At 45.5% G+C, this 27,887-nt stretch overlaps 1 protein-coding gene across 1 annotated transcript in view; it reads right to left on the reverse strand.

Annotated features, from left to right (window-relative positions):
- The window catches only part of LHFPL1 (LHFPL tetraspan subfamily member 1), a 30,066-nt gene extending 4,090 nt beyond the window's left edge, over positions 1–25,976 (reverse strand). Inside the window, exons 1-3 of the mRNA XM_083160583.1 lie at positions 25,689–25,976; positions 12,331–13,050; positions 2,749–2,847 (exon numbers count right to left, since the gene is read on the reverse strand). Coding sequence (XP_083016709.1) covers positions 2,749–2,847; positions 12,331–12,715 — 484 coding nt within the window. The 5' untranslated portion in view covers positions 12,716–13,050; positions 25,689–25,976. The remainder of the gene's footprint in view (positions 1–2,748; positions 2,848–12,330; positions 13,051–25,688) is intronic.
- Positions 25,977–27,887: the final 1,911 nt, after the last annotated feature.

Here is a 27,887-nt window from a genome sequence, read left to right on the forward strand (position 1 = left end):
TTGCTAAATAGGACCCGAAATCTTCAGCGTTTACCTGACCAAAGATGGTCGTCTTTTTTCATATAACTTTACCCCTACTAATGTGATACTTAGGAGACACCAGGAGCAATGCTCCTGCAAAAAGTCACATAAGGCAAATGAAACGAGATTTTTTTTCTCTAATCGCTGGTTTGGAGATCAGTTATGTGAGCGGTTGGAAGAGCTCTAATCACATTTCTGTCTCTTCTACCTCATTGGCTGATGAGATCATTAGTCCTCCAGTGTTTCCCAACCGCAGTCCTCAAGGCACAGTAACAGTATTTTAGTCTTTCGTCTTGGAACTTTATTCCGGACAGTCCCCTCTGTTGCGGTCCAGACTATATACACAAACTTAATCATAATAACAGCGCACTGACAAAGTTTGTTTGAGCTTCAGAACAAATTTATTGACTCACATGAACATCCCCAAAATATTGCCTTTTCTGGTTTGTCCTGACAAAGGTCTCTCAGAAGACAAAAATGTTGACTTCTATCCTGGAGATGTTCATGCGATACCACAATAGATGCATTCACATTCACATGCGCTTTCTGTCGTCCCCTTGCTTGGGTTAGGCAAAGGACAGGGGTACATATGGGCAGTGGAGATAATTGATGAATATGGAGAGGGGGGTCAGAGACAGAGTATAAAAGTAATATGGGGAGGGGAGATGATACTGTAGGTGCGCATAGGGAATACATGCTCTATACAATCATGAGATTAGCCTGAATGAATAGCCAGAAAGACAGACGCTTAAAAGGGACTATAACAGCCCCCACTGCCCTAGACACAGCTCCAACCACCCAGTACCCAGTGACTGCAGCTGTATACTATAGTGAAGATAACCTTGGCTGATGCAGTGTAACATGCTCTCACCTCATCCTACATTGTCCCAACTGTTATCTGGCCATCGACCTCATGCTGTATATAAAGGGTCTCTCACTGTCCAACTCAGAGATGATCTTCCCTCTCACAGTTTCTCGCTCTCGAGTCTCTCTGTCTCTATGTGCCTCCTGCCTGGAAGCCTCTCTCCTGCCTCCTGTTAGAGGCTCTGGGTACCCGTGCTGGGCCATTCCGGTCACTGGATAATGTAACTGCAACTGTGTATGTGTGTGAGTGTATGTGTTCATTTAACCCCCATCCTTCTCTACAGGAGCATGTAGCACACAGTATAGCGGGTTGGCCGGATGTAGATCGAATATGTTATGTTCAACCACCCTTTGTAGATCCTTAGATGGCTAAAGATAATCGGTAGCCCATAGAGCGGCAGTAATGCTAGTAAGATGCCAACGGGTGATCGGCGGGACCGTGGTTGACGATCACATGGTCCATGGTCATGTGTACCATGCTTGCTGCGCTCGCCATGATTCGGGCACAGTGTCAGACTTGGATCGTAAATTATGATCCAAGTGGACCTGCACCAAAAAAATCCTAAAAACTCCTGTTGACCATGTGACCGTCGGCCCTGGGTCCACCCAGCTATAGCGTTACTGCCGCTCTAGTGGCCACCAACTATCTTTAGTCGTCTAAATCAACGGGGTCGACCATAACATGGTAGATTTACACCCGGCCAACCCAGCGTCCGGATACCTCAGCACACTGCCAGTTGCCAAACATGCAGAATACTGCCACACGGACCCCTTGTCTGTCTGAGCCCACAACAAAAGACCTGACGCTTCCCCCCTTATGGTGGCCACAAGTACCAGAGCCAGACAGTGCCCTGTCATAGACTTTTGACCTCAGAGCTTTGACTATAAAATGATTAGATTAAAACAAAATGATTACATCTTTGTATTTTTATTACCATTTTTCAAAACTCTGGTGTATAGGGGACGGAGTATGACAGGATAGGCTTCACCTCACTTCCCTCCACTCACTGGTATATGGAGGTATATGGATACTGCTACACAGTATACTGTAGGCATTACAACCTCCTTCCGTGCATGGCCAGATTAAAGCAGGGGCAAAAGGGGTCAGTATCCCTGGGCCCCCCTCTAGCTAGGGGCCCCCTGTGGTTGGCATGTATTTTTATTTTAAAATATATATTTATTTTTTTAGCAAACGGTTTACTGCATGGGAGTGGGGTAGTGCTGCAGCTTCACCTATCTGCCAATGTGACAATGATTAAAGGTACTGAGCATGGGGTGCCAAGGCACACTGACTGCACAAGTGTGCAATGCATTACTGGGAGTCCCATGACACTTTGCACAAGAGGGCAGAGGCTGAGAGGTTTATTCTGAGCTCTGATTGGTGGAGCTCATTACATGTTTCTCAGGCCCATGGTGGACAGCTGCAGCCTAGTCATGGGAGGGTTTTTAATCAGACAGCACTGGGACTGTTAGGTCTCATACAGTCCTACAGAGTATGCAGTTACCCATTGACCAAGTTTATACTGCCTTTACTCTGTGTTTTGAGAGTGTAATATTGTCCCATGCAGTTTGCGGCCAGTAATGATAAGTGCAAGGGGCCCCCCGAAGTCTTAATCTGGCACTGCTTCAGTGTATCCTGAAGATGTATGCGTATCTCTAGATGATTTAGCAATGCTTTGCTCTGCAGTAAATGAGTTAATCCCACTCAACCCCAGTGTATCTATCTAGTATTGTGCAAATGGCATGTCTGTTGTATTGATTTCAATCCCTCTCGGATATAATGAGTTTTACGCAGATGCACAGCTAGTGCCTCTCGCACACACTCTCACAGGCTATGATTGGCGATTGTGAGTCACTTGTTACCTAATTGGAACTGACTGGACGTATTGCCGCACGCCTGCTGGATTTCAGGGCTGTTCCACCCCAGTGGATACAGTGCACATCCTGAGCTAATGAGGAGTCCTACAGAGAACACACAGAGACAAAAAAAAAAAGACATGTTTGTTTACTCAGCCTAAGCCACACAGCAATCTGCAATATTCATTACAACCAATTACACTGTTACATCTTCTATCAGTCAGCAAGCCTGCGTTCTCTTACTGCTCAAGTAAGTAAACACCTGTAGCGTCATATAAACATGTAACAAATCTATTCAAACAACATGGAATATGCACATTTCAGGCATAAAGAGCAAACAGGACAGCCAGCAGGAGGGGGGGCTGCAGGGACTCCAGTCCTGGGCCCAGAGTGAAAAAGGGCCCAGGACTGTAGTTTATAAAGTATTATTTGTCATAAAAAAGTTCACATTTCCCTTGAAACAATGTAGAGGTAGTGTTGCCGGTGTAGCAGACAAAGATTCATTCCAAGTGTTCGATAAATGGAAGGGGGGCCCTGCCTATTTTGACAATCCCGGGCCCCACAATTTCTGATGGCAGCCCTGGATGCAATCCTAGGATAGCTATTTTATTAAAGAAAAAAAATCATAGAGATTCAAGTTAGTTTTCTGAATGCCTGTCACTAGGGGGAGGATTTACCAGCGGAGACCATGTGCACATAAGCCCACACCCACAGGCAGCTAGTGTAGCTCTTCCTTATTTTCACCAGTGCATGGAATGTATTACTATACCAACCCTTTTTTTATTTATGTCCACAGGCCTGTGAATACAATTCCATTTGCTCCTTTGCTTTTCCAATCCACAAGCTGACTCCACTACAGAACATACCTGCATACCTGCAAAGTCACACTCATGATATTGTACCTGATTCAAAAGTTAATGATAATGTTAAAGATTTGGTACCAATGACCAATGTTTTGTGGTCTATGCTTGCCATTAGTGGTGGATTCAGGAAGGGGGCACCAACACATGTTCCCCCCACCTGTTTTTAGTAAAGCTGGCCATACATTAGTGCAATGTGTCCAATTTTTTATCTGATTCCGATGGACTGGGCCAAGAAATGGGATGAAAAATGTAATCCGATCCATTGTGCGTTCCCTTTAGGCAGGAATAGGAGATCGGACCTGCTGCATTAGGGATAAATTGGAATCATAAGCAGTTTTTTGCACTGCAATATATTTCATGCGATTTGCAAGCACCCCTAGCATGCTGAAGTCCAGCCCCTCAGAAAAATTGCATGTAAAATAGCACATCAACACCATTGCATAACTACGGGAGACAACAATCGGGGTCCAGCCTGCAGCTCTCAACGATCCACTCCGACCTCTGGCAAAATTTCCAAATGGGTCTTATCTTGTTTACCATTGGCTCTGTTAGACTTGCGCTTGTTCTCCTCGACACCTCAACGCGTTTCTCCACCCTATCAGCGGCTTCCTCAGGAGGTTTGGAATCATACTGTTGTTTTTTCTGGTTCAAGTAAAAGGCCCAGCAGGGCAATGTCACCCCCAATAAGCACTGCCTGAAACATCGAATCTTGTAAGTGTGGGAACACTTATTTTCCGCAAAAACATTGCCCGAAAAGGACTGGTGCAACTTCCCACAACCATTGGAGGTAATATGACAAACCAAATATTGGTCTAATAAGCACGGTTTCTTGTCAAGAGGCATTTGTCCTTTTATTCATTAGAGGGAGCTTCTGGCCATGCCCCCAGCCCCTCTGGCTGCGTCTGTTTAGCGCTGACAGGGGGGACTCCCAACAGTCGTTGTTGCTCCCCTGCCGCGGGACACTGTCAGCCCTGGGCGGGACACGGGAATTGGGACTGCTAAGAGGAATGCCAGATATATTGGACAGATAATTCTGTAGGTGTGTAGTACCCAGCTTTAATGTATAATATAGTGTATGACTTAACTGCAATTAATTTGCTTTCACAGTAAGAACTGTAGGCATACATGTGAAATAATTGTACTGCAGACATGCAGCATTTGTATTTTTATAGCATACCAGTAATGTATTATCTCTGTGTCTGTATGCCTTTGTATCCTGTATAATGATGCTGGGATACAGTAGCTCTGCTATTCAGGAGGAATAAATCATCAGTTCTACCACAGGAATGAACCTGTAAATCCTCTCATTACTGACCGCACCTATAACATCTGAGGGGATGGAAGCTATTTGTCAGTGTGAACTACTCAGACGTGAACACTACATGGGACTGTGAAGTAATGTGTCAGCCTCTGAATACTATTAATGACTGTAAAATGACTTATGAAGAACGGTAGAACTCCCTTCTTTGAGGATACAGAAAAAAGAGATTAACATGCTATGGTTGGGGCAATCCAGTTATGTGCAATGTTGTCAGTGTGCCATTGGAACCACATAGAGATACACAAATACAGTATAACAAGCAATGTTGCTCTCCCCAAAGTATACATCATTTGTGCAGGGGTATATTGAATTGGACCTAAACATGATTTCTTTAGGATATGGCAGTTCCCAAATTGCACCATTGGTGTTCCAGAATAGCCATAGCCAATTTTCGGCAGGGGGCACATAATTAATAGTTACGCCACTGATGCCAGCTTTATTCATTGTTTTACTATGTCAATAGTCTTTATATTTGTCAATGGTAGAGTGGGTGTTGGTAAGAGGGGTATATGTGTGTTTGGTGTATCCTTACTTATTTAGTGGACATTCACTATCAAAGCATAAAGTAAATACAGCTCTGCCCATATCATTCATGTGCATGTTATTTGATCCCAGAACTCTCTGTCTTTGAGTTTTCTCTAGAAATTCTACAATGCAACTGTACAAAGAACAAGACAGACAATAAACTGCTGCCAAGAAGTTTCAGAGAGAACAAGGGGCCCCATTCAGACCTGCTCGCTGGGCTACGAGTTCCCCGCCCCTGTGTACAGCTATGAACGTGTACATAGCCATGTACATAGGAGGAAAATCGATTAATTTGATTTTCATTTTAAATGATTTTGCCCCTGCTCGAAGCTCTGAGTAAGCCAGGACTCACTCGTCACTGCGAAGGCCATGGGGAGAAAGAAGCCAGTGATGATGTCACCAGTCTTCTCTCCTCACGGGCTTTTCTTATGTAAAGTCTGTAAAAATCTGTCACACACGATAGGCTATAGGTGAACTAAAAATTAATAACATAGGCATAGGTGTTACTATAAGCATCATCTAAATTTCTCTGTACAACAAAATGCTGCTCGGCTTGTCGCCTTCCACAACACTCATCAATAAATACAAAGTTCCCTTAAGCTGTGTACACACGGGGGCGATAGGGGTTAAAATCGCAGGAAATATGGTCACTGGCGACCATATTGCCAGTGATCGGAGTGTGCACCAGCGATAAATCGCCGGGTGCGCGCTCCTGTTTTTAGCCCCCTTATGATCGCTGGTCGCAGGAGCTTGCTCCTGCAACCAGCTGATTACCCCTGCGGCACCGTCGGCAGAGGTTCCCTTTCATCCGTGACCATCTCTGGTCGCTGATGAAAAGGAGAAACTGAGCAATATATTGCTCAGCCATATATTGCTAGCAATATATGGCTGAGCAATATATCTCCCCCGTGTGTACGGGGCTTTAGTTCAACTCATCTACTGCCCTATATATTTTACAAATGATTCCATTTATAGGACAGATATATTTATTGGCCAGTTGGGATTAAACTGTATTCTGATTAGTTGATCTATATTGACTATAATACAGTATTTGACTGAATAAAGAATTTCGATACAGGTGACTGTGACAAATGTCAGGTGTGAGACTGTGACAAATGGCCAGCACTCTTCTGTTCCTGACTGCCATCAATACAAATCTGTCCGTCATTTCCATTCCCTTCCTGTTTAACATGTGTCAGGCAGGGAACATCACTATACATACGTACATTCATACAAACAATAACATATGTTATATAATGTCATTTAAAATGGAGAAAAGGGTATTTTATGACTTGTGAGTATAAGAATAAAGTAAAATAAACATTTGATTTACCTGAATTGAAATTAGTTATAAGCATTTCTGCTTCAAATAGATCGGTACTTGTGTATTTTGGCGGCGCCCATCGCATCGCATACCATAAGGCATACGATGGTATGCGATGCGACGCGATATCGCGCGATATTGCACAATGCCATACAATTTTAAAATTGTATGACATTGTATATGGCATACAATGCGATGCAATGCGATTAAACATTGTATAAGCACCCTAATGGGTGCTTACAATGTTAAATGCACCCCCACGCCACCCCCCCACTATAAACGTGAACCCGAAGCGTGGCGAGCGCAGCGAGCCCGCGAGGGGTGGCGGTGCGCGTCCTCCGACCTTTTCATACCCCCACTATCCACGTCGGGGTGGAGTTGAGAATTGAAAGTGTGGCGAGCGCAGCGAGCCACTGAGCCCGAAGCGTAGCGAGCGGACGCGGATACCTGTGAAGGCCGCGAGGGGACTCCGATACCTGTGAAGGTATCCGCTGCGCTCGCCACGCTTCGGGCTCGGTGGCTCGCTGCGCTCGCCACACTTTCTATTCTCAACTCCACGCCGACGTGGATAGTGGGGGTATGAAAAGGTCGGAGGACGCGTACCACCGCCCCTCGCGGGCTCGATGCGCTCGCCACGCTACGGGTTCACGTTTATAGTGGGGGGGTGGCGTGGGGATGCATTTAACATTGTAAGCACCCATTACAGTGCTTATTACGGTGCTTAAAAGCACCCTTTAGGGTGCTTATACAATCTTTAATCATACAGGGGCCAAAAATCGCGTCGCATCGCATGCCATCGGGTGCATGGCATGCGATGCGACGCGATTCAAACATCGCACGATGGAAATCGGGGGCGCCGCTATAATACACAAGTACCAATAGATGAATTATGACTAGTACACACACACAGGTCATATTGTATTCTCCAGCATGCCATGTGTATGTATTTACAGAAATAGTAGGGTAGCTATACATTGCACATCTGCTGTACATCTATCATCCGGAACCACTTTTCTTTATGAGCTCTCTCATAAGGACACTAATAGACAATAACGATCTGTCATTTTAATTTATGTGCAGGAAAGACAAAGGAGCCAAACATCTACAACTCTGGTCATCATCTGGACAATAGGTCGAAAGATTATATGCTGACCCCATATGGTCAAAATGCATTAGGTTGACAGGAGCAAATTGTCGCCATGGCCAACAGGTTGACAAACTTTTCCCTACTTAACCATCCACGTGGACTGCGATTGGGAATAGTAACCTGTGCTGAGCGCAGCAGTAGCGAAGCGTGATACCTTGCCTGAAGTGGGGCGAGAAAAGCAGCACACTAATTGGGAATACCTGTGTCTTAATTGGTAATCGGCACCATTTAACCATTTCCACGTTGACCTTTATGCTATATGAACCTTTTGTATTTGTCCATTTATTCAGTTGTCTACCTTTTACATATTGATCTATTAACCCTATTGACCTTTTGACCTTGTCAAAATGTTTCATGTTGACCATTTGCAGTCGTCCTTTTGACTGTTGATTTTATAACGGTCGACCCAGTGAGCCAAACCCTACTGGTCTTATTTGGGGGAGGTGCTGGTAGGTGTTAACTCTATTAGCTGCTATGGAACTAGGCAAATCTATCATTTTCTCATGAATAACACAAAGGTAATATTTAAATAATGATACAAAAGTCACAAAGGTAAGTGCATATTTAATTAACACATTATATAGTAGAACATTTGTACCTAAAGTATAACATTTTACTTTGTTCATATTATTTTATTTGGCTATTTCCCAGAAAAGCACTGTACAAGCTAATGCTGTAGCCTCATATGACTGTTTTGTACAGAAATATTAAAATATGAATAGCATGGGCTGTAAAATTTACAGAGAGATACAAATTAACATAATTTTGGAGTTAAGGCCCCATACACTAGTTCTACTTTTCGCCCGATTTTGACAATATATCGGGTGAAAAGTGGCCAAATCGGATGGGTTAGACATACGTTCCGATGTGCAAAGGACCTGCTGCACGTCTGACCTCCGACTCGGAGTCCCTCCCGGAAGCCAGGAACGGGGTGACATTCAAGACATCACGGGTGACATTTAATAGGAGTCGATTTCTGTTTTTTTTGTGATAATTTCGCTTAAAAACTTTGATTTCTCTTTTTTTCGAATTTTTTGGCCAAATCGCACATTTAATAGGGTGCGCAACGGCCCATTTTTCACATTTTTTTGGCGATAAATCACACTTTCTAAAACTGTGTTAAAAAATCACACTTAATTCGCATCCAGATGTGTTTGCACAGAAAAGTATGCAAATCGCTTATTTAATAGCATGCGCAAACAGAAATCGCATTTTTGTTTGGTCTATATAATTTGCACTTTTTTCAGACCAGGGTCTGATGTGCAAATTGGTCAGAGACATGCACAGATCTATGGCCCTTATTCAGATCTGTGAGGCCGGAGCCGCACACGGTGCTCCGGCCGCACAAACCAATCCCCGCCCACGATACGGATCGCCACGGCCGTCCGTACACGGACGGCTGGCGATCCGCAAGAAAATGGTGGGGCGTACGCCTCCACCATGGTGGGAGCTGCCCCCTGCATTCGATGGTCGGCGACCATCGAAGGCAGGGCCGCACGCCCCACCAGGTCCCGCAAGCTGAGACCACACGGACAATCGTCCGTGTGATAGCTTGTATGGGGGCTGAGAGCTGACATCCGGCGACGTCAGCTTCCCGCCCCCATCACTGGCGTCATACCCTCATTAGCATGCATACGCCCCGCGTTTGCATGGGAACGCCCATGAAACGCGGGGCGTATGCATAGGGAAATGAGGGTATGAAGCCCCTCACGCCCCTATACGCCCCCTTTGCGGCGGACGAACTACGTCTGCGGCGAATTGGGCTGCACATGCGCAGATTGACCTCTGCGCATGTGCAGACTGAAAACATCGGCGGTACGGCCGCACGCGGGCCGTACCGCACGATTCAGAATAAGGGCCATTGTTATCTGTGCATGTTTCTGGTTTAAAAATAGAACTTTAATACATACAAAGCCCACACATACTGATACTTACCTATCTTGAGCCCATCGGTAGGTCCCTGGGTCCGGTCCGGTGGCTTGGTTCTGGGGCTGGTCCGGGTCCGGGGCTCCAGGGCTGAAGAGTCCGGGGTCCTGGATCCGAAGAAATCCATGGGGGACCTGTGGAAGGAAATCCTACTCACCCAGGTCCCCTGCGAACATCCGGACATCTTCTCCGTCTCCGCCATCTCCGCCGCTGGTACACAATTGGAATGATAGGCGTAGAGATGTTTCATCTTCCGCGCCTCTCATCTAAATGATTCTATTGGCCGCCTAGCGGCCAATCAGGAGGCGAATTTAGCAGCTCCTGATTGGCCGCTAGGCAGCCAATAGAATCATTTGGATGAGAGGCGCGGAAGAGGAAACATCTCTGCGCCTATAATTCCAATTGTGTACCGGCGGCGGAGACGGAGAAGATGGAGAAGATGTCATGATGTTCGCAGGGGACCTGGGTGAGTAGGATTTCCTTCCACAGGTCCACCATGGATTTATTCGGATCCAGGACCCCGGACTCTTCAGCCCCGGAGCCCCGGACCCAGACCAGCCCCGGAACCAAGCCACCGGACTGGACCCAGGGACCTACCGACGGGCTCAAGATAGGTAAGTATCAGTATGTGTGGGCTTTGTATGTAATAAAGTTTTATTTTAAATGGGTGTCAGTGTATTTATTTAACTATTTCTTTTACTGTGGAACTACAAGTGCCAGCGGGCCCTTTAATGCCCCGCATGCTGGGACTTGTGGTTCTCCAAGTCCCAGCATGCGGGGGAGGCTAGCTGGGACTTATAATTCCATGGTATAAGATAATAGTTTTTCATCAATTTTTTTTTTACCATTTATCAGCTTGATGCCCACCGCCCAGGGGCATCGAGGACAGCCCCGGACTTCAGCATGGGCAGGTAAGTTCTGGAGTGGGGGGGGACCCCTCTTTGGGGGGGTCCCCACTCCCCCAGGACCCCTGCCCATGCTGACCGGTCAGGGGGATGAATGCTTTGGCCGGGGGGACTTGTATAAACAGTCTCCCCCCGGCTGTGGCATTACCCTGCTGGCTGATTGGGCCCGGTACTGGTTCTTGAAATACGGGGGACCCCTAGTCATATTTTCCCCTGTATTTTGGGAACCAGGACCGGCCCTTGAGCCTGGTGCTCATTTTATAAAATCAAGGGGAACCCTATTTGTTTTGCACCGTGATTTTATGAAACCAGGACCGGCTCTTTGAAACCGGGGCTGGTTATGCTCAGGAGGGGGGGCCTCAAGCCGTTTTTTTTGTTTGTTTGTTTGTTTGTTTGTTTGTTTTTACCAGAAATCACAACTTTTGAAATGTGCACATGTTCATGACTCAAAATGCGCACATTTCCATGACTTAAAATCGCCACAAATCGCACCATATTGCACTTTTTATCCGCTTATGCGCATTCCATTAAATATGCGATTTACACATGAAAACTGTGAAACAAAAGTGCGATTTGCGGCGATATGGTGCGATTTTAAAAAGTGCGAAAAACTCTCATTCTATTAAATGTCACCCCACGTGTCAAAAAACCACATGCAATGTATTGCATGCTATCCTGCCGCCTGGGAAGGACCTGGGCAGCTCAAGGGGGATCAGCCGACAATAAACTGCTGCGAGAAGTTGGTAGATATCAATCATCAATCGATGCGCAACAGTGCACATCGTTTACAATATTAAGTGTCCACACTAGACGATATTGTGAAAGATATTGTTCACAACGCCTTTTCTGAATGATATCTTTCACTTTATCTTCTAGTGTGTGTGGGGCTTAAGTTCTAGTTAGCACAAAGCTCCGCAATATTTAAAAAGAAGAAATTGTTCCCTGAGGCTGACATCATACAGTATTATCCAAGGGTATAACTACTATAGGTGCAAGGGGGGCAGGTGCTATGGGGCACAGAGCTGAATGGGAGCCATGTTTATTGTATAAGTTTTATGTGCCATATACATTTATCACAATTCGCTGGTACATAGGGGTCCTTGAAAACCTTTGCTATGGGGCAGCGGGCCTACGAATATCTAGTCACGACCCTGATATTATCTATTGCTTTTTTCCTTCTGATAGAAAATTGTTACTACAGTAATATGAATTGCCTTATAACTAGAGATGTGCAGGCTCTGATTTACTCTGATTTACTCTGAATTACTCTGATTTCAAAGCAGGATCTTATTGGCTATCCTAAATCGCACAACAGTTGTTGACAGTTGATAGCCAATAAGATCCTGCTTTGAAATCAGAGTAAATCAAAGTTAATCAGAGCCTGCACTTACTTACTTATAACCTTATACAAATAGGTTCCCAAAGCTGCACAATATATAGATTGAGAGAGAGAGAGAGAGAGAGAGAGAGAGAGAGAGATGTATACTGATTTGTATCAAAATATAAAATAATAATATTGCCTCTACCAGCACGTCACAGATACTTATAGTAGTATCCCATCATAGAGAAATTCTTACCTCCAACAAACTGTAGGGAACCCTGGAATCGTCCAGTCATTCTGGAAATGAGGTCACTAATGCAGCAGCCTAGAACTGCAGCCAGAGATACCAGCAAAAGCAAAGCACAACCAATACCAGTCACCAGTGTACAGATCTGCCAGGATAGACTGGGAATGGCACTAAAGCTGGCATATCTTCCACACTCTTCCACCATCACCAAGTCCCTCTCCTGTGTCTGAGCAGGGTAGGTACACCTGCGGAAGGTGCTGAATGAAACTGGTTTCCCCATTTGAGATCCAAACAGCCAGTAAGGCATGAAGAAACTGGTGCAACAAATAGCTGCAGAGAGGAATGACAGCAGTGCCCAGAGGGCACCAAGGAAAGTCAAACTGCTTGCCATCATTCACACCTGTCTTCCAATGTTCTTTATCACAAGTTTATATTTCAAGTGTTTAAAATAAAGACTGGCATAGTAGCATTGTTAAGCAAATTTGAGTGGAAATCATTTGTCTGTAGCTAATGTTGCACAAAAATCTTCTGCTCTGATCTGTGTTTTATCCTTTTTTTCCTGGTTTCAAGTCTGAAAGAACATGCCCGTCTGCAAGGAAATCATCCTGGGGCATAATGGCCTTCACCCTCCGCGAGTTGGCTTCTCCAGAGTTTCATGAACTCAGTTAACATCTCTCCTCCTCAGCACTGTCCTATAAGGTTTTACTGTGACCACTAAAAGGATCCTTCCTGTAAAGAGGAAATATAAGCAACACAAAAAGACAATTAGTTTCAGGTGCATTGTCTATGGGCTCGGACAACTGATATTATATATATTATTTCATCATTTATGTCTGCAGAGGGAGTTCCCAGGAAATATCCCCAGCAAAGTTATCATTTCCTGCAAATTCTTGTTTCACCCAGTTTTAACCCTTTGAGTGCCAAGTGAATTTATATAACAAAATGTGAGCGACACTATCATTTTTAGTGGATATTTTGAACATCTATCACAGAAATGTTGGCACTCAAAGGATTAAGAATTGTTTGCATACAGATGGAGCACCTCTCAGCCAGCTCAGGGAATCGGCAGATCCCCTGAGCTGGCGCAGGCTGGCAGAGAGGCGCTCCAACTCACAAGCTCCATTTCACACTCGCGTATCCCTTCAAAACGGCTGCGGGGAGTGAATTCCATGCCCTTTTCCGCTTCCCGGAGATGAGTGGAGGCTGTGGGGGGCTACGGGCGAGACAGGGTAGTGGCGGGGAGCCGGCGGTGGCGGGCTTTATTGGAATGGGGCGGGCAAGCGTCCTCGTCCCTCCTGTTCTCACAGCACTCTTCTTGCATTTCAACTACAGCTCTCTTACTCACCTACAATCTGTACCTGCATCTATTCTCATTCACTTCCCTATATCTCAGCTGTATTGTGTACTAAGAATTGTGTTATGTCTGGTTCTGTGTACTGTACTGTTCTAATGTGTTCTATATGTACGGCGCTGGCTGGTGCAATCACCATGTGGCGCCGCTGATTGGCTGCCTGGGTGCTGCACAGCCCAGTAATTATATTTCCCCATGTCCGTATTTCTCATTAGAGTACATCTAGTATATATACCTGTACTGTTAAGGCCCCCATACACTAGGGCGACTTGTCCTAAGGACAAGTCAGCCCCAATTTCCCGGGGGAGCTTGATAAGATTTGGCACTTGATGTGCCATTTTTTACATGTGATAAATCGGATGCGATTTATCACATGTAAAAATCCGGGGAGCTGCAGCAGAGCTAGCGGTCCGTGGGAGCGGGGACCAGTCCGAGGGGGGGGAGCGGCAGGAGCAGGCTGGGAATGTGGACCGGTCCGGGGGAGCGGCACGAGATGTAGCGGCAGGCAGGGAGCGGGGAATGCAGATGCAGAGCAGAGACCGGGGGCGCATCTGATCCTATGTAGTAATAGTATTTCTTTCTATTCTCCCGCCGTGCCCCCGGTCTCTGCTCTGTATCTACGGTCCCCCGCTCCCTGCCTGCTGCTACATCTCGTGCCGCTCCCCCGGACCGGTCCCCACTCCCAGCCTGCTCCTGCTGCTCTTCCAGATGGCTGCAAATGATTTATCTTATGTGCAGACCTTCCGACATCCGGATCTGATCCGATGCGCACGGAACCGCGCATAGGATCAGATCAGATGTCGTACCCTACGCAATTTGGCCAATTTCACCCGATTTCTTGGCCCAATCCTCCAGAATCGGGTGAAATCGGGCCAAATCGTGTAGTGTATGGGGACATTTACTGTCTACCTATCTGGCTGGTGCAATCACCATGTGGCGCCACTGAATGGCTGCCTGGGTACTGCACAGCTCGGTAAATATGTTCCCCATGTTCGTGTCCCTTATTAGAATGCGTCTAGTGCATATCTATATGTGTGATGTATATCTGTACTGCCATTGTTGCTTGTACTGATAACCCTTTGTATTACAGTATGTGTATTGTTATTTTTAATGTCGGTAAAGCGCCTTGAGTCCTGTTGGAGAAAGTGCGCTATATAAATAAAACTTACTTACTTCTGGTGGATGGCACACAGCGGCAATCTGTATGTTGAAACATTAATTTCCATTAGCAGATCAACCTTTGTTACACATTTTGAGTATCCCTTATCCGAAATGCTCTGGTCCACGAGCATTTCAGATAAAGGATTATTCCGGAATTCAGAATTCATTTATCTGTTTCATTTGCATTTGACTGAAGCCTGCATGGATCAGTGCAGGCTTCTCAGTAGGTAGAAGGTCCACTCTACACCTCAACTGGTGTCACAAGTATTATTTTATAATGCCAAAGTCCATATCAATTATTCAATGACAATATTTGTTGTACATTTATGATAAAACGTGCTGCATCAACCAATGCGTTTACTTCTCAAGGGGTTTATCTAAAACATTATGGCAATATTGGCAGGGTAAATATGAAGTTACGGATCCAGGGTTGTTCTGGATAGCCAAGCCTTATGTTGGATTACACTCTGGCTAATGGAGGATTGGATCGATCAGCCTATTGGATTCAATAATGGCATCCTTAATTAGATAGCAGATATATAGAAAAAATAATTCTATAGCCCCAATGTGTGGGGGGCTTGATTCCTCGTGGGAGTTTTGGGCGATTAGTATGCACTTTTTTTTTTCTTAAGAAAGGTCCCACAAGTAAAAGACTTTGACAGGCCCCAAAATATCACCTGCTCTAGTGGTTCAATAGTACAGGAATTTCTACAAGCACCCAATTAGTCACCACACAGCCAGGAGGAATATTCTCTGGTCAGGCTCTGTATGTTCCTACTTGTTACATGCTTATACACAATTACACAAAGAAATATATTTTACTTACAGTATTAATGACTTTATGGGGGAGAAGCACTAAGCCTTGAAGAGAGATAAAGTTCCAGCAAATCAGCCCCTAATTGTCATATTACAGGCTGTGTTTGGAAAATGACAGTTAGGAGCAGGGTTAAAGTGGAGTGGAACTTAATAAGGGGAACACTTCCATCACAGCTCTGCACAGTAATTCCAACAGAAAAGCCTGTCCCAGAGGCTTAAAGCATGTTGTATATGATGTCTTACCGTCATCGCCACTGAAGTGAAGAAGAAAGGAGAGGAAGCTGCTGAAAAAACAGCGATAGATATGTGTATAAATGGCATTTACCATGGACATTTTGTGTAAGGGGTACTACTGCTGAGGGTATTATGTGTATAGGCAATATTACTGTGGTCATTATGTATAAGCGACACCACTGTGTGGCATACATGTACAAGGAGTACTACTGTGTAGGATAACTTAAATAAGGGGCGCTACTGTCTGTCATAATGTGAATAAGGGGCACTAATTTAAGGTGTAATATGAATCAGTGTCACTACATTCAATGTAATGTGAAAATGATTGTTCTGCTGTGTGGCATACTTTGAATTGGAGGTACTATTGTGAGAACACTGTTCCTTTATAAAGTATGGGAGTAAGGGCACAAATTTCATAGTTTGCAGGTGGTACCAAAAACTTTATAGATTGTAAGCTTCTGAGCAGGGCCCTCCTACCTCTATGTTGGTTTATTACTACCCAGTTTGATTATCACTGTTTCCATTAGTAAAGCGAAACGGAAAATGCTGCGCTACAGATGAAGAGCAGCTCTTCAGCCGTCAGAAGGGGGCATGCGTGCACGAGACGCTTGCTTGCCCCGTTCCAACGGGTGTCTCCGCCGCCTCCCCCGCTGCCATCACTGGTCTCCACCACCCCAAATCCTGCCCGTCTCCCTGAAGTGGAGATGTGCAGGGTCACGGCGCCCAGCCGCATAGTGACTGAGACGCACACGCATCCCAGTCTGATGGAGTCCCATTCTGCCAGCGCTCGCCAGCGGGGAGGTTCTGGCGAGCGCTGAGAGTGAATGAGAGGGGCTCCATCTGTATATAAGAAATAGTAAATAAATAAATAAAACTCTGGCACTGGCCTGGGCTCCACCTAATTTGGGGAGATGGGGAGGGGGGTTTTCTTGGCAGGGAAAAGGAGTTCCACCACCTCTCCAGGACCACTTTAAGCCCTGGTTAGGAGCTGATTGGCTGGTAGTTTAACTCTTTCCACTCTCCAAGGCTTAGCACATCTGCCCTATAATATGTTCATTTGAATCTTTTTGTGTGAGTTATACGAGAGTCATTTAGGTATTGGGATCAGTTCCTTACCATCAGGAGCAGGAGTGCCTATTTGAAATATTTGCTGTTGACTTGTTTCTGCTGTATTGATCAGGAACAATGCCGTGTTAAGGGTCATTAATAATACACACAGACATTTTACCAGTTCAATACTTTTGCAAGTTCACCGCTGTAGGTTAACGCAGGGATAAACCCTGTTAATTGGTCATTAACCTGTTGTGGCTAATTGAACATAACCTTAGTGTTCATAAGGGTGTATTTTATGTGAATTAGTAAACTGAGATCAGTGTCATGTTCAGTGATGGCATCCGTTGGTTTCCAAATAAAGATATGGAAATAGAGCCCTTTAGTGTTATACACACAACATTCACTGACTATGAGTATAATCATCAAAGGCTTAGGAGTTCAAGTACAGGCATTGGCTGTGCGTTTACCTGTATGCTAACATGCTTTTTTATCGATGATTGCATAGTTTTCAATTAAAACATGTAAAGTAACAAAAATTCTGCGCATATGGCAGTAGAAAAATATGCATGTTCCACTTAGTAAAATGCTTTTTAGCTTTGTATATGTTTACAACCAACTCTGTATTTTTTGTTTCTTAAACATGCAGTATTTAAATGAGCAGCCATTAGTCATACCCAACCAACCAGGCACAGCACCATATTTCTCTAATAGCAAATCATTAGCATTAGCTAAGGAGGTCTGGGAACTGGCATGAAACTAACACCACACCTGGGAAGGGCTTATGTCGTCTCATCAAGCTAGGTGTGGTAATAGCACAGTATAATAATATAAACCGACCCTTTGTTACACCCAGTGCCTGTTCTTCATCTACCTCTATGTATTCACAATACACTCAGTTTACCACTATGTGACAACCCTGCTGGTATTTCAGCATTATGACCGTTGATGCAGTAATGTGTAAAAACATGCATGTCTTGCACTGATCTGTACTGTACAGTAAGTAAACTTTATCTAGTTTTGTTCATTCTGTTTCTATACCTTGCGCAGTGCTACAGACAGGGCCGGATTAACAATGGGCCTGATGGAGCTCCAGCTCCAGGCCCACTCTCCAAATAGGCCCATTTTGTAGCTGAGGGCCAGGGTTTTCCAACGAGCCCAGCCCCTTGTCGCTAGGCCCCCGGGAACCGGAGATACCGACAGGCAAAGCTGGAACGTTGTCCCCATAGGATAACATGGGACCCTCTAATTCCAACCTCCACCCGGTTCCAACGGCTGCCAGTTCACCCTCCGGCATCATAGAAACGAGGTTGATCTCAGTCGAACCCAAATCGTTGGGCCTTTAATCTGATACCTGGTCCATATGGGTTAAATGGTTCTGAGATAATGTGGGTAAACCAATTTTTTTTTTTTTTTCATTTCTGAAATGTCATTTCATGGCTGTTCATGTTGTTTGAGGACAGATTTCTCTGGAACCAAACGGCCCAGTTTCACGGGACCAAAATCATTCGAAGCCTACATGTAAATGGGTCAGTTGGTTCCGAAGATATAGCTGTTTGTTTAAAGGGGGACGGCGGTGGTTTTCTCTCCACCTCACACCAGAAAATGCAAGGAGTAGGCTGGTGTAAAAGGGGCCAGTCTGAGAATGTCCCTGCATGATCCTGGGACCATATTCCTGGTTAAGTCCCTGCATTTTCTGGTATAAAAGGGGTATTATTTCAAATAGCCGGGACATGCAGTGCTCTGAATAAAGCCGGGCAGCCCCCTGCTCTCTGCCTGGCTGTCAATCAGTGCCAGATTAAGCCTTTGGGGGGCCCGGGGCACTTTAGACAGGTGGAACCCCTTGCACTTGTCATTACTGGCCACAAAATGCATGAGAGAATATTATACTGTCAAAACACAGAGTAAAGAAAGTATAAACTTGGTCAATGGGTAACTGCTTACTCTGTAGGACTGTAGGAGACCTCACAGTGTCAGTGCTGCCTCTGATTAAAAACCCTCCCATGACTAGGCTGCTGCTGCTGTCCTCCATAGGCCTGAGAAGCATGTAATGAGCTCCACCAATGAGAGCTCAGCATAAACCTCTCAGCCTCTGCCCTCTTGTGCAAAGTGTCATGGGACTTAGTCAACTCCCAGTAATGCACTGCACACTTGTGCAGTTAGTGTGCCTTGGCTCCTGATGCTCAGCACCATTAATCATTGTCACATTGGCAGATAGGTGAAGCTGCAGCAAAAATTATTGTGCCTAGGGGCGGCCTGACCCCTAAATTCGGCCCTGCCTGCGGGTGCACCTTTGGAGGGCACCCGCCAATATATCTCCGTGCATTTTTCTTATACCAGTCCCCTGCCTTTTCCAGGCATATATAACTAGTTGAAAGCATTTACACAACAGACACACCCATGAGCAGACCACCCAACCAGAACACTGGTCACGCCTCCCACATTATTAGGTGCTGGCCACAACCCCTATTATTGCGCATAATAGGCCCTTGATCATTTTCAGCTCCAGGCCCATTTAGACCTTAATCTGGCTCTGGCTACAGACCCCTTGTTGCACCATATAATAAAGGATAATAATAATAAAAGTTATGTGTTCATATTTTTGTCTAAGTATATCACAAAATTTAGTTTCTTATTTGATTGTTTATACAAGTTTTACATAAAACTCATACGTTCTTTTTATTATTTCATTAAAAGTTAAGTTCATGGTTTTTGTGTTTGTATACAGGGCAGTCATTAGGGGGGGACTGCGGGGACTCCAGTCCAGGTCCCAGACAGAAAGGGGGCCCAGGACTGAAGTTTAAAAGTATAATTTGTCATAAAGTTATCATTTCCCTTTAAAGCAATGTATAGGTTGAGTAGTGTGGCCGGTGTTGCAGACCCAGGTCTCACCGGCCATCCCTGGTTTTCGAAAAAAAGGAGGGGGGGGGGGGGGCTTGCCAATATTGTCAGTCCCTGTCCCCACAATTTTTTATGGCAGCCCTGTGTATGTGCAAATAACCCCAAGGGCCTGATACTGTAATTAATATATACCAGTGTACATATGTCTCTGTGGTGCAGGCTTGTGCACATTTCAATTACATATTCACTAATGACTGAAACTTGGTATCAGATCAGTCATACATAGACAAAGTTCCGAGAGTGCACGTGACTGTGGCACAAATGAGACTAACGCATAAATACACATTTATTGGTACTTGCGTAGTTTCACGGCGCCCGATATATCAGATGCGAAATTGGCTGATATAATGATGTGATCCAAAGCGATTTTTTTTACCTGTTCATAACCCCACTATTCACTACGCATGGAGTTGATTTTATATAGTGTGGGCGAGCGCGGTGAGCCACCGAGCCCGAAGCGTAGCAAGCGTAGCGAGCCCTGCGAGGGGATGCGGATTACTGTGCTCGCCACACTATATAAAATCAACTCCATGCGTAGTGGATAGTGGGGTTATGAACAGGTAAAAAAATCGCTTTAGATCGCATTGATATATCGGCCGATATCGCATCCGATATATCGGCCGATATCGCTTCCGATATATCAGGAGCCGTGAAACTATACAAGTACCCATTTATTTCTCTGCAGGCAATGCAATTTTAGGTACTCTTTACCTAGAAGGGCGCCAGCGATTGAAATCGCGGTCGTCGGGGGTAAAAATCGCGGTCATCGCGGTCATCGCGGGCATCGCGGGTAAATCGGGATGGCCGCGATGCCCGCGATGACCGCGATTTTCCCATAGGGAACAATGTTAAAAAGGCTGATTGACCGCGATTTGACTGTTAAATGCCTCAATGGACCCGATTTGGCCCTAGGAATCAATGTTAAATGGGCCACAGAGCCCAAATAAGCACAATTAACCCTTAAATGTCCCCCCCAATTTTTAACGCCACCCCACGATCCACGTGAACCCGAAGCGTGGCGAGCGCAGCGAGCCCGCGAGGGGCGGCGGTACGCGTCCTCCGACCTTTTCATGCCCTACTATCCACTAGGGCGTGGAGTGAGAATATAATAGTGTGGCGAGCGCAGCGAGCCACCGAGCCCGAAGCGTGGCGAGCGCAGCGAGCCCCGCGAGGGGACGCGGATACCTTCACAGGTAGACGCGTCCCCTCGCGGGCTTCACAGGTGTCGGCGTCGCCACGGACACCTGTGAAGCCCGCGAGGGGACGCGTGTAACTGTGAAGGTATCCGCGTCCCCTCGCGGGGCTCGCTGCGCTCGCCACGCTTCGGGCTCGGTGGCTCGCTGCGCTCGCCACACTATTATATTCTCACTCCACGCCCTAGTGGATAGTAGGGCATGAAAAGGTCGGAGGACGCGTACCGCCGCCCCTCGCGGGCTCGCTGCGCTCGCCACGCTTCGGGTTCGCGTGGATCGTGGGGTGGCGTTAAAAATTGGGGGGGACATTTAAGGGTTAATGGGCTCTGTGGCCCATTTAACATTGATTTCTATGGCCAAATCGGGTCCATTGAGCCATTTAACAGTAAAATCGGGTCCATCGCGCCTTTTAACATTGATTCCTATGGGAAATCGGGAGCATCGCGTCGCGGGCATCGCGGGTACATTTATGGCCGGCCGCGACGCGACCGACACGATTTCCATGTTTAACATGGGTTTCAATGGGAAATCGCGGGCATCGCGTCGGTCGCGTCGCGGCCACACATAAATGTACCCGCGATGCCCGCGACGGGCGCCCTTCTAGGTAAAGAGTACCCAATTTTATATACAGTATGCTCAGAATCAGGATCAAAGTGTATATGTTGTCCTTTTTATCCCTGTATGTAACCTTTGGTTAGATACACTTTTTCTAGCAGGGATGGTTTAAGAGAGGAGAGGGCCCTGTGTGAAGGCTCATTGTGGGCCCCTTCCGCTACCTGGCTGGCATCAGCAGTCTGATTTCAGCAGCATTGAACGCTACTCACATTATTAAATTCAAACCCCATGATTTTGGATAATTTGTGATGGTGGTGGTGGAAGCCAGAAATATGGAGGAATTTAATTAAGCTTGATTTCAGAAACAACGCATGGAACAGAGTTTCCCACAACCACAATATTTTGCTATTCAATTTGCAGGAGAGAAAAATAAATGCATTGATATATTTTTTCATGCACCTCCAGATCAAGCCTAATTTTCCTAAAAGAGTATTTTTAGGAAAAATCACCTGGACTAATAGAGGGGAAACGTTGATATATGCACGATTTTTCTATTAGATTTTGCTCATAAAATAGAAATCAAATTGAAATCGAGTGCACATCGAATGCTTTTAGCATTCAATGTAGATTCTATCCCAATGCACGTTCACGTATAGTGGAAATCTAATGGAATGCCAGATCTAACCGTGTATACAAACCTTTACTCTGAGACCCTTGCAGAACCCACTCTAAGGACTGATTAAGCAATTGGAAGATTCTAATTAGCTTAATTAGGGGGGTATTCAATGTGTCGGCTTCAGTAGCGCACGCAGGGGGGGTTTCTGAGTACCCAGAAACCCCCCACAGGAGTCTTAGGGACCGAGTCTGAAAGCTGAGGGTCCCCTCTTTCCATGGGTATAAGAATTTAAAAAATCGGCCCTTTGGAACTGGAGATATCTGACTTCAAAGCAGTGGTCCCCATCCAAGCCTGTTAATTGCTCTTCCCAGTCAGATATTTCAGGTTCTGACTTAGAGCTTTTCTGAGGGTATATTCCAAAAGCTGAGACTCTCCCCATTTGAAGGACACTATAAGCTTGTCTCTACTTTTCCGAGAACCAGAGATATCAGCCTTCCAGCAGCTGGTTACTGCTCCAGCTCCACATACCTGATATGTAGTTTTATATTCTCGTTGGCAGATTGCTCTGCCTCCTGAACTCTGATCCCCCAGTCCCCAATATAATTTGGTAGGTGGGATTCTCTAGTTTTTAATTCCATTAAAATCTAAGAAATCTATTTCTGGGAACTGGAGATATCTGCAGTCAAGCAAGCTGTCCTCCCACCAGAAAATTATGAATAATAAGCCCACTGCACTATACACCCCTCCTCTGCGTATTAAACATCCTCTACCACCCTGGAAGGTATGTATCAGTGCCCCTTCATTCGTCCCAATGCCCCCTTCTCCCACCCCATCTCTCACCATCTGTGCAGTAAATGGGTAATTAGTGGAAATTAGGTCTATCTATAATACTTTAACTGACCCGGCATATACTGGGTCACCTAAGTGTCCATCTCCGTGCTTTGCTCCACCTCTCTGGAAACCCCCTTCCAAAAATCCTGCGTTTGCCCGTGGGCTCCGTCTCCTCCTGTAGTTCTAATGAAAAATGACCATCACAAAATGGCTGCCACTTAATAGCAGACAATTTTTACGGATGCCCGCGCCTCCTCTAGCATCCCCAAAAAACTGTTTGCTGTATGGGGGCAGACATTTTTTTATAGTTATTTTTCATTAGAACTGCAGGAGGAGACGGAGCCAGGACAAGATCTGCGCTGCGGGACCCTGAATGCGGTGGCAGCGGTGGCGGCATGCAGAGAGGTAAGGGGGGTCTTTTACTTTACTTGGGCAGGTGGGTGGGTGGGTGGGAGGGCTAGGGGGAGGGGGGTGGTGCTGCCGATATGTCCCGCTCCAGGCCACACAGACGCATACTAGTAGTAACTATAGCCAGGGCCGTCTTTCCCATTGGGCTTAATGGGCAGTTGCCCAGGGGCCCAAGGATAGTAGGGGCCCACCACAATGGAGAAGATGGCACTGTCCTAGGGAAAGGCGGCAGGCGGTATGTAGCGGGGATCCTGGCAGAGGCGGGTGAAGGGGACCCAGGCAGCGGGCGAAGTGTGCAGGGGACCTGGGCAGCGGGCGGCGTGTGCAGGGGACCCGGGCAGCGGGAGGTGTGTGCAGGGGACTCAGGCAGCGGGCGAAGTGTGCAGGGGACCCGGGCAGCGGGCGGCGTGTGCAGGGGACCCGGGCAGCGGGCAGCGTGTGCAGGGGACCCGGGCAGCAGCGTGTGGCAGGGTCCGTCCAGGAAGCGGAGACCTTGATGTAGTGCTGTCTGCCGCCGGGCAGGAAGCGCTGCTGTGCTGATTTTGAAAAGACTGGCCATATGCTGATTGGCCGGACGCTCAGCCAATCAGCGCCCAGCCATTCTTTCCAAAATCTGCACGGCGGCAAAAAGCACTACATCAAGGTCTGAGTTGCCACTTCCTGGACGGACCTTTCCACCCACCGCTGCCCGGATCCTCACCACCCGCTGCTGCTGCACATAGGTGAGGGGGGGGGGGGTTGTGAGGGGAGGGGGGTTGTGAAAGGAGGGGGGTTGTGAGGGGAGGGGGGCCCTCAAATTATTTTGCCATGGGGCCCATTATATTCTTAAAACGGCCCTGACTATAGCCCCGCAGACCGGTGCCCACAGTCCCTCAGCGCCTCCCCGCCACAGCGGGGGCTGCAGGGCTATAGTTACGCCACTGGTCTCATCCCTCCTAGAGGCAACAGCTCCCAAGCTCCCCACTAGCTCTCTCTTAAGTGAGAATATGTAGGGGAGATGACCAGGAGCAGTAAAGACCGCCGGAGGTGTAAATATATATTATTTTTTCATGCCTAGTTGAGTTTTCAGGGCTGGAAACCCTGCAACCATTTTACAGGCTGCAAGGGCATGGGGCTACCCTAACCGCTGCCATGCAATAACAATATAATTGCAATCACAGGGAGGGACTTTACATGCTGGGCAGCCTTGCCCTGAATGCCCCTCAGTTGCAGTTTTGCTAATTCAGCAAATCGTCAACAGTTGCTGAATCAGACCCTACATCAGACATTCATATTTACTCCAAATTCATATCACACAAATAACTGTAACATCTCACTAAAGTATTACAACATTACAATGCTGTTAATAGAATTATTCCAACTACGGTATGCGCTTTCTTCCTTACACTAAGAACACTACTGGGAATTGTAATGATACAAAACTACTAAAATAAGATGTAGCAAATGAGAAAACCCTTACAGAAACATTAAGCTAAAGTTCACGTAAAACGCATCTAAATCCAATACTTAATTTGCATTTTTTTTTACCCAATGTATTCCACCAACGTATTCACAGGATGCTACAGACTAATATACTTTTCAGACAGAATTGTCCATAAATACCTTGCTTTTACCCAGTATTTGAATGCCGGATCATTTTGTCGGTCCTAGTATGAAACCCCCCTTTCACACAGAAAAGCAAATTACCAGGGAAAACATTTCTACCTGGTAATTTGCCGGGTATTTCTTCTGTGCCAAAGGGTCAACCTGGGTTGAAATTCCCGGGTCTCCAACCCTGCTTTAGAATTGCGACCTGGGTTGACTCTTTCACACAAGAAAAGGACCCATGTTGATCAGCAAATGACTGGGTAGAAATGTTTAACCCAGTAATATGCTTCTCTGTGTGAAAGGGGTATAGCAGTTATAAGTACAATTATATAACAATATTATGTTAGGTCAACATATAGCTTTTGTTAGAGAGTTTATGTCATTGATTAGGTTTTTTCTTTCAATAGGTCTATGGCATACTTAATATAATGTATGTAGAAAACTACTTAGAGATAATTAATATTTTTAGTTAGTAGTTAATGGCAGTAAACAAGATTTTTTTTAGAATTAACACTTTGCAGCCTTTAGAATAAGATGCACTCCACATTTTCAATATTAGCATTACATACATAACATGCTTCACTGCACTCATAATAGCTAATTTCACATCATACAGTATGTGTTGCTGACAAACCTTTCAGTGACAAATAAGGAATGTTCTTACCACACAGTGCATACTGCTCAGTATTTCCCATATAGGTCAGTCTCTTCTGTGATGTTCTCCAGTGCAGACTCTTCACCTTGTGCTCAGAGGTGGAGTTTCTTATGGACAGAATCCAATTACTGTAACTACCAGCATGATGAATCTATAAGGTGCGTCTGACAGCAGTTCACATTCATCCGAGGGAGTCTGCCTTCCCCAGCATGTAATGTGGAGTGAACTTTTGCAAGTTTCAAACTTGTCCTATATGAGGAGCAAAAGGGCAAAAACCTTTAGGATGAAGAACCTTCAGTGCTCAGCAGCGGGGAAAAAAAGCTGTGGAGGAGGCCTCTGGAGACCCATGGCTGAAGGACTGCCTGTCCACCTAGGCATTAAAAGACAGTGCAAACTGTTTGTTCAAACCACCCTCCCACTAACCTTGCCCCCCACCCCATACTGTACATTAATTAAATAATTTTGTTACCTGTACTATGCTCATTGCCAGAAGGTTACATGCTCATTACCAGGGAATTCTATGCACACAGAGTGCCAGTTCTCCCGGAAGTATTAAATAAAATAATGCAACGAAAAACTACAGCACTGTGTTCTATGTTTTGTACCTTATAGGATTTAGTTATTGTATCCACAGAAAGCACAGCCTCTTTTATAGATCCCAAAATTATTTTTATTATCATAAAAGTACAAAAATGTAAACAAAAATATTGCATAAAAAACACAAAAAAATACAAAAAAATTTGGACAGTGAAGGCAAAAAAATTAGAGCTCACCGGACCTCAGGGTATACGTGTATACAGAAAATATCACCAAATGGGAATGATGTTATATTACTGGGATTCCCAAATGTTTTATACTCATGCTATAATCCCCCTGCAGGTCTCTGACTCCAAGCAGGGAATAAGTGCATCTGCTTCCTCCCAGGGGGTGGCCATTTTTGCTGGGCTGTTTTAGCAGAATCCATGGGTATGGCCGCACAGAGGTGATACTGTAAGTATGGGAAAGGAAAAGAATAACAAATTATGAGAAGTGATTAATTACAGAATAATTATCTTAAAACTAATTCTCAAATCCTGTAAATACTGTCACCTGAGAGCTCTAATTACTGGGAAACATACTGTTGGTGTATTTTGCAATTCTGTCTATACAAAGTGATTCACAATTACCATACAGGTTAAGCATGTTATTAAATTATAACCTTTATTGTTAAACAGATGTACATTAATTGTTTTTTTTTTTTTTTTTTAGATTTCCTCTGTCTTTGTACCTTGTATTGTGTGGCTTTATTAAGTCAGTGCAGGCATGTATAGTTTTCCATGTGTATGACTCCAGTAAATGCGGCCAGCACCTTTAAAACATTAATAGACGTTTAAGTGTAGTAACAATTGGCTTTTACAACAATGTTAATGATTATAAATGTATGTTTCGACTTTACATGAATGAAAATGACTTGACATGACATACATTAACGTGTTTTACTGTAGAAAACTATTCCTGCCCAGGGGCAAACACAGGATTTTCCTGAGGGGGGTTCTGTAAGGTCAAGAAAATAGGTAAAGAACAGCGCTAAAAATTAGTCTAGCAAATTAATAAAAATTTTTAAATTTTTTATGGCACGGTTGGGGTTTTAAGAACAATTAAAAACAGAAATGATAATCAATGATAAATCAAAAGGGAATAGACCTCATGCGGTGGTGTGACCTGCACTGGACCAGGCATGTGTCCCTTGTTGAAGATCCTTGGAGTAACCAATTGTTTTGGAAGCCGTTGGAGGTGTTATCCTGATGGCATTAGGGCAAAGTATACCCAAGTCCAGAAAGCCTCAACGATTTATGCGGTATTGGTCCAAAAAGATGGTAAAGGTCTTCCACGGTGGTGGGGCTCTGATCCAGATGAGTGAGCAGGTTTCTGTAAGGTCCCTTTTACACAGCACTTTGTACCGGGGATATTGCCCGGTTGCTGACGTTGTGACCCGGGTTGAGGTGTGGTATGAAAGCACCAAACCTTGTGGGAAGAGAAGTGGTGGTGGTATAGGTGTGGGTGGTAATGATGTAAGTTGTGGGGAGAGAAATGGTGGTGGTATAGGCGTGGGTGGTAATGATGTAAGTTGTGGGGAGAGAAGTGGTGGTGGTATAGGTGCGGTGGTAATGATGTAAGTTGTGGGGAGAGAAGTGGTGGTGGTATAGGCGTGGGTGGTAATGATGTAAG

This window comes from Crinia signifera, chromosome 9, assembly GCF_055691185.1.
Source record: "Crinia signifera chromosome 9, ASM5569118v1, whole genome shotgun sequence".
In the NCBI taxonomy this organism is placed as follows: Eukaryota; Metazoa; Chordata; class Amphibia; order Anura; family Myobatrachidae; genus Crinia; species Crinia signifera.